At 37.6% G+C, this 11,612-nt stretch overlaps 1 protein-coding gene across 1 annotated transcript in view; it reads left to right on the forward strand.

The window, feature by feature from the left end:
- RPP40 (ribonuclease P/MRP subunit p40) overlaps window positions 1-11,375 on the forward strand; it is a 42,475-nt gene extending 31,100 nt beyond the window's left edge. Inside the window, exons 3-8 of the mRNA XM_007935349.2 lie at window positions 4,112-4,180; window positions 5,113-5,208; window positions 6,187-6,312; window positions 8,647-8,845; window positions 8,969-9,103; window positions 11,177-11,375. Of these exons, the coding sequence (XP_007933540.1) occupies window positions 4,112-4,180; window positions 5,113-5,208; window positions 6,187-6,312; window positions 8,647-8,845; window positions 8,969-9,103; window positions 11,177-11,375 (824 nt within the window). The remainder of the gene's footprint in view (window positions 1-4,111; window positions 4,181-5,112; window positions 5,209-6,186; window positions 6,313-8,646; window positions 8,846-8,968; window positions 9,104-11,176) is intronic.
- The last annotated feature ends 237 nt before the right edge of the window (window positions 11,376-11,612 follow it).

Below are 11,612 nucleotides of genomic sequence, written 5' to 3' on the forward strand. Positions count from 1 at the left end.
CATGACCAAAATAGGTGAGACAAAGTCTGGCCATTCTTGCTTCCAAGGAGCATTCTGGCTGCACTTCCTCCAGGACAGATCTGTTAGTTCTTTTAGCACTCCACGGTACTTTCAGCATTCTTCGTCAGCACCACAATTCAAAAGCATATAACAACAACGACAGACACATATATACGTATAATTGTTCAATATTCCTGATTAATTGACCTTTTTATCACTATATATTATCCATTTTTATCTCTTCTATACTTTAAAATCTTCTAATAGATTTTGTCTTAAAGACTACTTTGTATGATATTAAGATGGTCACCCCAGCTCTCCTTTGATTATTATCTACATGGAATAATTTTTTCTGTCCTTTCACTTTGAAACTATTTGTGCTTTGGGTTTAAGTGTGTCTGTTACAAGTAGTGTATAGTTGAATCATGTTGTTTTTATCCATTCTGCCACTCTTTGCCATTTGATTGGAGTGTTAATTTCATTTACATTCACTGCAATTACCAACGAAAAACTACTTCTGCCATTTTGTTATTTGTTTTCTGCCTTAGGCTTTCTTTTGTCATTTTCCTTTAGTACTGCCTTTTATTTTTGGTTGATTTATTTTTATGAGACATTTTGGTTCCCTTCTCCTTTCCTTCTCTGTATGTTTTTTAGATAAATTCTTTGTGGTTACCATGAATAATTACATTTTATATCTTGAGTTTATAACATCCTAGGGTAAGTTGATAGCAACTTAACTTTAGTAATGTACAATACATTCTTTACCTATACCATCCTCCCATTTTGTTGTTGTTATCACTAATTACATCTTTGTTTCATGTGTTCTGTAACAATTTTATCCTTTCATTTTATACATTAGTCATTAAAAAGCAGGAAAGACAGAACATAATTTTTCATCATGAATACTTTACTATTTATTAGTCCTTATACTTATCTATGCAATTACCTTTACTGGAGATATCTTTTTTTATGTATGGCTTTGAATTACTTTCTCGTGTTTTTTCTCTTAAATCTACAGGACTTGCGTTAGTATTTTTTCTAGGGCTGATCTGGTATATAGGAACTGTCTCAGTTTCTATTTGTGTAGGAATATTTTCATTTCACCCACATTCTTGAAGGGCAGTTTTGTTAGGTATAGTATTTTTAGTTGACAGTTTATTCCTTTCAGCACTTTGGATGCATCATTCCGTTGCCTTCTGGCCTCTAATGTTTTGGAGAAGAAATCTGCATTAAATATTTTAGAGGCTCTTTTATATGGACTGTTTGTTTCTCTCTTGGTATTTTATGTTTTTGAGATACTTTTTGAGAACCTGATTATGATGTGTTTGGGTTTATCCTGCTTGGAGTTCTTTGAGTTCCTTGAACTTCTAGATTCATATTCTTCAGATTCAGGAAATTTGTGGTTATTAGTTCTTCAAATATCTTTCTGTCCCTTTCTCTCTTATCTTTCTGGAATTCCCATGATGCTTGTATTATGTCTCTTGACGTTGTCATGTAATTCCATTAAACTTTGCTCAACGGTTTTGAGACTCCATTCCTATTGCTCTTCAGCCTCCATAGTTTCCACTATTTTATCCTCTGATTTGCTGAATCTTTCTTTTGACTAAATCTGTTGTTAAATACTTCCATTTCCATTGTCTGTTTCTTTCAGTTGCAAAAGTCTTGGCTTATGTTTTCCTTTAGTTCTTTGATTATGTTTAACATTGTCGTATTATATACTTTCATTCGTTTCATCGTTCACACTTCCATAGATGTGGTTTCACTCCCTTCATCATGTTCATTTGGATGGCTATCATTTCTCTTTATTTTTGTGTGTCTTGTGTTTTTTTTTTAATTGGGCATTAAAATTTTTGAGAGTGTGAATGTTTGCGGTTCTTCCCAATATTTGTCTTTTTCCTTTGATACTGCCTGCTTTTGTGTTTGATTAGTTTACTTTAGTGAGCCATTTTGGGTCTCCCTTCCTTTTTTCTTTTCTCATATTACTTCTGCAAAATAATTAGATGTGGACAAAGCCTTCAGTCTTTGCTTACTGCTTCTCTCCCTCTCTGTGATAACTCCTTCTCCTTCTGTGATTTAATTAAGATTTAAAAGTTCCAGATCTAAATTTTCCACTTTCAATGTCTTCTAAATACGCTAGAAAACACATGGTGATCAATCTGTCTACCAAGGTACACAGTCTTCTCTCTCTGGTTATTACTCTCTCCCTGCTCTGTGTCTAGGAACTCTGGTGGCCTCGTGCCTAAGGCATTAAACTGCTAACCAGAAGGCTGGTGGTTCAATCCTACCAGCCACTCCTCAGAAGGAAGGTTGGACAATCTACTTCCATAGTGATACTGCCTCAGAAACCCAAGGAGGGGTCGCTATGAGTCAGATCCAACTCAGTTGGAGTGTTTGGTTTGGTTTGGTTTTAGTCTGTTTCTGCAGCCACCTTTGCAGTTGGAAAGCTCACACACAGTAATACCCATCTGGGCTGGGTATTGCCCTGTGATTTTGCCTGAGGTTTCCTTCCCTGCTCTGTGGTAGTCATTTATATCTAAGGTGGTATTCAGGAAAAATACAAGCCAGCTTTCCTTCCTGTCAGGAAGAGGAGGGGCTGGCACTCCGCAGAAGGATTTCCATGGTATCTGTCTGGTTGATTTCAGAGCTCTGTGATATTTGAGGAAGGAGTCTCCAATTAGGTGACCTGCCTTCTGACTATGCTTCAGGGGACTTTCTGTAGGAGTTTGTATGAGGCCTCAACCAACAATTACCACATGGGAAGAGAGCTGGCATGCTCCAAATGGACCCTAGCATTGTCTGCCTTTTATACCCACAAATGGTATGTTGGTTGTAGATTCAGGTTTCACTTAAGACACATTCTTCTTTTTTTTTTTTTTAATTTTATTTTGATTTGGGTGAAAATTTACAGAGTAAATTCACTTTTCATACAGCAGTTCACATATACTTTGTCTCATGTCATTGACCAAAATTTACAATACAACAGCTCCCCTCCCACTTCCTCCCCATAGTTACCTCTTCCCAGTGTCCATCCCTCCATACTCTTCTGCACCCTGAGCTGTCTCCCTGTGCATAAGCAGCCCTTCCTTCTCCCATGATTGTTCTCTCCAGGGTGTGAAGACACATTCTTCTTAGTGCACAGCACCCTCATTCAGCAGTCCTCAGCACAGACTAGAAGGGGAGAAAGATAGACCTAAACTGATCCCTGGGAGAACTGTCATTGATTTTAGAGGCCTGAGCTATGGGGTGTGCAGGTCAGCAGGTGCTGGCTGTGGGAGTGGACTCCACAGTGGGGAGCTGTGTCTAGCAGTTTGTCAAAGCGTGGCAGCCAACAGGTGGGGATGTTCTGGCTACACCAAACAGACTCCCATTAAGGTCTACCTTATTGATTTTAGAGCAGAAGCTTGGGGTCCTATCTCTTTGCAGAGGCAGGTGGTGTGGTGGTTAGGGAAACAGGCTGTTTTTGCTGGGGTTGCTACCCAGGTTCACAGCAGCCAGTGTCCTCTGTGGTTTGGGGGAGGGACAAGGATGGTGGAAGAAGCAGTTTTCGTATGTATGCAACTTATTGGTTCATTTATTCTTGCCCATCTGAAATTCCTTGCTGCTGGATTCAGAGTCCTTCAAGGCTGAGTGATCATTTCTTTGTTGTATTTATGGAGGAGGGTTGGAACGATGATCTGTTTATGCCACTATGTTCCCAGAATTGGCTCTGGAGTAGCTTTCTTAACTTCACACAAGTTCAGGTGGATTTCAAATCTTAACTCTGCCTCTAAGGTTTATATACTTCTCAAGTGTTCTACTTTGTACTTCTCTCTCAGCATCCCTAAATACACATGTTCCATTCTGAGTCCATTTTTTACTTGGTGATAGGAAACTTGTACGAATAGGTCCCTTGGGGGTAGTGTTGAATGAGCTGGCATTGGTCTTCCTTGATCTCTGGCTTTTCTTTGCCTGGTTTTGGTTTAGTGAGTGAGCCAGAGCAGTGCTAGATATTGACTACTACTCACCTGGGAGACTTACCTTTTATATGAAGATAATCCAAACCCTTTTTTAGGTGTATTTTATTCTTTATTTCAATTGTAGGTTGTAATTTCCTCTGGACTTTCTCTTACAGGTGCATGCTATGCTCTAACATACAATACAAATATAGATGAAGATAATGCTGTTGCCCTACTGCCAAATGGTAACAACTCACATTTTTTTTCTTTTCCTAATTATAAAAGAAATGCATATTCTTTTTTTTTAAAAAAAGCTAGTCATTCAGATGTATATAAAGAGGAAAAAAAAAAAAAACCTACTGCTATCAAGTTGATTCCGACTAATACCAGCCCCCAATGGGATTCCAAGGCAGTAAATCTTTATGGAAGTAGATTGCCCTGTCTTCCTTCTGTGGAGTGGCTGGTGGGTTTGAACCTCCTACCTTCTGGTTAGTGTAGTGCTTAAGGCACTTGACTGCTAACCAGAAGGCTAGCGGTTCAAACCCACCAGCCATTCCTCAGAAAGAAGATAGGGCAATCTACTTCTGTAGTGATATAACTGCCTCGGAAACCTAAGGAGGGGTCACTATGAGTCAGGTCTGACTCGATGGCATATAACAACAACAACAACAACAACCTTCTGGTTAGCAGTCGATGCTTTAGGCACTGCGCCACCAGGACTCCTTTATAAAGGGAAAGTCTTCCCTTTTATCTTCTTTCCTTTAAACCTACTCCCCTTTAAAGGAGCTATTGGTAACATATCGGTGCTTCTTCTTCCAGAGATTTTCTGTCTGTTTATAAACACACATATTGTTTATGGTTTTTTTTAAATAAATAATAAATTACATTTTGTTACATTGTTTTGCAATTTGCTTTTTTCTCGAGTTATGTATCATAGACATCTTTGCATATCAGTGATATAGTTCTAACTTACTAATTTTAATGGCTTGAAAGTACTCCAGAGAATAGGTGTACCATAATTTAACTATTCCTTCTTTCTAATTTCACTATTATAAATGATACCATAATAAAATCCTTGTGTAATTTATTATACTATTATCTAACTGTTCAATTTGCCTTGCTTACTTTTAGTCAGAGGATATGACAGTCTCTTTTATGACAATTATTTGATTTATAGGAAAATTAATTTTATCACTGGATAAAGACACTTATGAAGAAACTGGACTTCAAGGTCGTCCATCTCAGTATTCTGGCAGAAAAATCATGAAATTTAGTAAGTATTAGTCTCATTCCACCAGATTCTAAGAAGTCAATAATCTTCCTGTAGCAATTTCAATTTAAATGTTGAATTTCCTGTACTCTCTTTGTTCAGAAAAGGTTTGGCTTTTTCTTGTCTTTAAAACTTCTGACTCTAGGGGCCATTATATGATCCAAGGAGCTTCAGAGAAGATAAGATACTGCTTTTGTATTTATTTATCTTTAGCTGTAGCCTGCATCTTATACAGATGACAGGATCAGAGATACATATATCTCCACTACATGTGTATGTTTTGGGTAAAAAATGTGAGTAATAAGCTTAAAATAGGAATCTTACAACTTGTTCTTAATACAGTTTTTTGTTTTGTTTTGTTTTTAATTTCAAGTCTTTATGATTAGAAATTAGGAGCTCTGGTAGCATAGTGGCTAAGGCACTTGACTGCTAACCAGAAGGCTGGCGGTTCAAACCCACCAGCCACTCCTCAGAAGGAAGATGGGGCAATCTACTTCCGTAGTGATACTGCCTCGGAAACCCAAGGAGGGGTCGCTATGAGTCGGGTCCGACTAGACGGCACATAACAACAACAACAACATGATTAGAAATTGGATGGAGGCATGATTAGTATAATTTTCTCCCTGAAAAATCCCCATGAGTGAAGAAATTTAATTCTGGTGACAAGGTCTGCCTTAAACATCAGTAATTAAGGCCACCACAACCATAGGTAGATTTGAGTTGGCCTCCTTAGGATCTCTGCCTTTAGTATTTGACGTAGAAACAATATGAATGAAAAACATCTGTTGTCATTAGCTCTCAATGTTAGAAATCCTCGTTAAAGGGAGAGTTTGATTTGGTAAACTGATGTGATTACAAGAAGAACAAAATAATTTTTGCTATCTGTAAGACTTTTAAAATTTGTACTTTTTAATATACTTTTTTCACAGTGGAAGCTATGTATATAGGAATGAAATATTTGTTCTTTTTTCTCTTTTTAAGTTGTTTCCATTGATTTGGTGGATTTATCCTTTAACCTGGATTCCAAGAATTATAAAAGAACATCTTGGGCCTTCAAAGAAAAGAAACCATTGAAGTTTGATTTTCTTTTGGCTTGGCATCCTACAGGTATGAAGAATAAATTATGTAGTGATAAATGATTTTGAAATCTAATTGTTAATTAAGGGGTAATAGTGAAGGATTTGGGAGCTCGCTTAGTGTAGTGCCTAAGGCATTTGACTGCTAACCAGAAGGCTGGTGGTTCAAACCCACCAGCCACTCCTCAGAGGGAAGATTGGGCAATCTACTTCCATACCAATACTGCCTCGGAAACGCAGGGAGGGGTTGCTGTGAGTCAGATCTGACTTGATGGCAGTGAGTTTGTTTTTGAGTTTAGTGGAGGATTTAGGCAGTATAGTGGTTAAGGCATTTGGCTTGAACTCACTAGGTGCTCCATGGAAGAAAGATGAGGCAGCCTGCTTCTGTAAAGACTTACAGCCTTGGAAATCCTATGGGACAGTTCTGCTCTATCCTGTAGTGTTGCTGTGCGTCAGAAATGACTTGATGGCAGTGGCTTTGACTTTTGGTTTAAAGGAGGATTGGAGTCTTTGAGTGGTGCATTGGAGTCCCTGAGTGACATACATGGTTAAGCACTGGGCTGCCAACTGAAAATTTAGTGGTTTGAGTCTATGCAGAGGTCCCTCAGAAGAAGGTCCTTGCAGTCTACTTTCAAAACACCTGCCATTGAAGACCGTGTGGAGCACAGTTCTATTTTGACACACAAAGAGTCACCATAAGTTGGAATTGACTCAGTGGCAACTGGCAATGGAGGATTGAACTGTGATTCATCCCTATAGTAAGGGATGTTGTATATGTATAAACAATATTAAGGAAGTGGTTTTGGCCTCCTCTGACATCCCCAAGAGTTCAGGATAATCTAGACAAGCAGGCCAGCTGCCTGAGTCTCCTTGGGTTGTTATGTAAATCTAGAGATCTTTAGAGTGGCCTCAGAGCATCTAATGTGCCTCTTTCTTATTACCTTACCTCAAACAGCCTTGGCTATAATATTTTAAAATAACACCAATTACAGTTTTTTACACAAACTTCTTATTTATTATTGCAGGAGAATAACTCAAGCATACCATTAAATGTCAGATTAAATTTGTTGTTACTTGTAGTTGAGTATAACACTAAATTTAGTTCAAAGTTTGATGTTTATCAAACAAGTTAATCTGCTGGCAACTAACTGCCCTGCCCTGTAGCTTGCTCCTTTTAGAAATATATCTTTGGCCCCATTATTTTGATGAAATAAATAATTAAGAATTATGATAGTATAGTACTCTTTTAGAAGATGGAGAAGCACATAGGTCCGTTTTGGAAATATGCCCACCTGTCTTACACTCAAGGGAAGTTTCTGGTCAGTGAGTACCCTCCAGTTGCTTTCCACAATTCCGAGATGTATAACACCAAGTTCTCTCCTACGTCTGATAGAGCTAAAAGTTCACAGACTGTCCTTGTATATTGCCTGAAGACTAGCATCTCATGGAGTCTACTATGAGGACCATTCATGTACAAGGTTCTGGATAAATTTCAGCTCCTCAAACTCCTATTTATTTTAAGGTTTGTCAAGAACTGCAAGAGGTCTGAGATTTTACTAGTTAACTTGCCACAGTTTTATGGATGCTAGCAAATGACAAACTCTTTTATCAGAGAAAAAGTACTTTATTATTCACAGCAGTAGCAGTAGCTAGAGTATGATGCATTTTCTGACATCATTTTCATGAGCCCTGTTTCCCACAGGGTAGTTTGAAGAGGACCATGTGACAACTGCTCATGTACTGTGCTGTGTTATGGTCAAGAGACCTAGAGGTTAAGAAACCCAGACCTTTTATAATGGGTATTAAGCTTGTCTGATCTTTGTGCCAGAGAGAGGTAGGGAGACATTATTATATGGGACCGTAAATAATCCTGCCCTTTGCTCTTGAAGGAGCCACTATTTTTATCATCCAGAGCTGTTGGTTATGGAGATATACTTAAAAAGAAAAACATTTGAACATGACAGGGATTTTAAAAGACAATCTTGAATGAGATTATATCATCATTCAGTTCTTCCCTTTCCTTAATAGGGATTATGGAAATATATTTTCTCTATAGAGGTCACCAGTTTTATTCATATAGTAGAAATGGTTTTAGTTTATGTATTGAAATTTTTATTATTATTATTACAGCAAATGATGAAATTAGTATGGGTTGGATCTGAAAGTGTTATGCTTTTCTAGGAAAAGTCTGAAAGAAGAATGTTTGTACAACTTTGGCACCAGGTGTAAAAAGCAATTTAAATAATTTTCATTCAAATACAGCTTTGCACAACTTTCTTCCATCTTACTTAATCCTCTCTGTTTCCTAGGGAATTTACTGAACTTATTTAAAATATTTAAATGACCATAAATGGTGTGTTTTAAGGTGCAGAAGAATCAGCAATGATGTCATACTTTTCCAGTTACCAAATTCAGGAGCAACAGCCAAAAATAACTCTGAGTGTATTGACAGACTTGCAGTGCCCCGTGCTGCAGAGCCATAAGCTTCAGGGGGAGCCCGAAGCTGCCTGCAGCACCCACGAGGTCTTTGACTGGCTGGGAGCTGTCTTCAGTCACGTTGACCTGTGCGTATCTGATCTTGCTGGCAACCTTCTGTGGGTCTGGCTTTCATCTTCTTTTTTCAAATTTGGGTTGAATGTGATTATGTGGTGGATATAAATGTGTTTCCTTTTTTTTTTTTTTGACAGAAATAATGAGCCAAATAATTTCATATCAACCTATTGCTGTCCTCAGCCAAGTACAGTGGTGGCAAAAGCTTATTTATGTACAATCACTGGTTTCCTGCTTCCAGAGAAGATCAGTCTCTTACTGGAACAGCTGCGGTGAGACTCTTGGCCTTTTCTATCCTGATTATCTGTGCCACAGTGACACTTTTCATGACAATGTTAGTAAACATTTTCACTTGGTTGGGCTTAAAGTATAGTACCTTTATCATCTTAAACAGCATAATTACGCTTGCTGAGAGAAAAATTTCATTGCCAAGTCTTCGCCCTTAAGAGAAGAAAAAGACAGAACTTAAAATATGCTTCTTCAAAACAAGTTGCTCATTTTTCTTCTCCCCTATTCCATTTTGGGTCAGTAGAAGTTTTAAAAGCACCTAAGTAGATTAGCAGGGAGCTCTGGTGGTATAGTGCCTAAGGCATTTGACTGCTAACCAGAAGGCTGGCAGTTCAAACCCACGAGCCACTCCTCAGAATGAACACTGGGCAATCTACTTCCATAGAGATACTGCCTCAGAAACCCAAGGTAAGGCTGCTATGAGTCAAAATCGATTTGATGGCCAGAACACCACACACACGTGAGCAGATTAGCAGTATACTGTGGAACAAATTATGTTTAAAATTTTAGAGTTCTGCAAGATACTTTTAATTTGAAAAGGAGTGGTAAAAAAAAGAGCTTGAACACTTCTGAATCCAAATCGTATTTCTGATACGTTCTAACCTTAATAATCTATAAATCATTGGGATTTAGTAATATACACCAAGTACTATATGAAGTAGTATTTATTTTTCCTTTGTGGCTAAGGCATTTGACTGCTAACCAGGAGGCTGGCGGTTCAAACTCACCAACCACTCCTCAGAAGGAAGGTTGTACAATCTACTTCTGTAGTGATACCGCCTCGGAAACCCAAGGAGGGGTCGCTATGAGTCAGGTCCAATTCCATGGCAAACAACAACGACATAAATCTGTATGTTTGTGTCTAATGTTAGGAAACTTCAATCCCTTATTGAAAAGACTATAAAATTGAGCATAATTAGATTTAGCAAGTGTGCCTCACCATCTTCATTTTTAAAATGTCTAAAATTTAAATTTTGAGGACTTTCCCTTTTTCCCCCCCAGTATGATAACATAGATATAAAATGAAACTTACCATTTTAAAGTCTACAATTCAGTGGCATTAGTACATTCACAGTGTTGTACCACCATCACCACTATCTAGCTCCAAAACTTTTCCATCACTCCAAAAGGAAACCCCATAGCCATTAAGCATTCACTCTGCCTAAGGCATTTGACTGCTAACCAGAAGGTTGGCAGTTCAAACCCATCAGCCACTCCACAGATGGAAGACAGGACAGTCTACTTCCATAAAGATTTACAGCCTCAGAAACCCAATGGGGGTCACTGTGAATCAGAATCGACTCAATGGCAATGGGTTTGGTTTTGGTTTTTCTACCACCTGGCAACTACTAATCTGCTTTCTGTCTGTGAATTTGGCTATTCTGGACATTTTATGTAAATAGAATTGTACAATATATGGCCTTTTGTTGCGTTCTTTTACTTGTAATGTTTTCATAGCTCATCCGTGTTACAGTATATATCAGTAGTACTTCATTACTTTTTATGGCCAAATAATATTCCATTTCATATATGTGTGTGTATTTATATATATAACATTTTGTTTAATCATTCATCAGCTGATGGACATTTTGGTTGTTTCCACCTATTTTCTGTTTGAGTAGTGTTGCTGTGAACATTCATATACAAGCTTTTGTTTGAACAAAAGATTTCTCCTTTTAAACTCGAACATCTTTTTTTTTTTTTTTACATTTATTATCTTAGTTCTTTGATTTTCTTCAATAGGAAGGTCAGTTTCTTAAGAGACAATAAATTATTCTGCAAGTCTTTCAATTAACAGAAACACTGAAGGTTTCACTATTTAAAGAAGTAAAATTATTCTTGTCTACTTTGTGAGCTTGCTTTTTTTTTTTTTTAATATGTATCTTCCAGAATAAAGGTGGGAACAGCTTAAGTTTTTTTGTTGGGGCAAATGTGTTGGCCTTAAGTTTCTTTAGACCATCAGGAATATAACTAATCTTAGATAAATTAAAAGGAAAAATAAAGTAAACATTTCTAACTCATCCTGTCTGTTAAAAATTGTTTGTTTTCTTTTTCAGTCACTACTTTGATGAGCCCAAGTTAGCTCCTTGGGTTTCCTTGTGTGTTCAAGGCTTTGCAGACAGCCCTGTTTCTTGGAGAGAAAATGAACATGGTTTTCAAAAAGGAGGAGAACATTTGTACAACTTTGTGATTTTTAATAATCAGGACTATTGGCTTCAGATGGCTGTTGGGGCAAATGATGACTGTCCACCATAAAAAAAATAATAAAATGATGTATATTTTTTTTTTAATAATTGCAGATTTCTTAATGACAATAGGACTGTGGGTTTCTTCACCATAATGATGATGATCTTTTTTTTTTTTTAATTGTTCTTTGGGTGCAGATTCACAGAGCAGAATTTTACATTCAACAGTTCGTGTACACTTGGTTTCACTCCCCAATTATCATCTCCCAACCCTAACCCACCCTCCTCTCTCCCTTCCCTGTGCCGA

Source organism: Orycteropus afer, unplaced genomic scaffold (assembly GCF_000298275.1).
Source record: "Orycteropus afer afer isolate SDZICR_OR568_19922 unplaced genomic scaffold, OryAfe1.0 scaffold00027, whole genome shotgun sequence".
NCBI lineage: Eukaryota > Metazoa > Chordata > Mammalia > Tubulidentata > Orycteropodidae > Orycteropus > Orycteropus afer.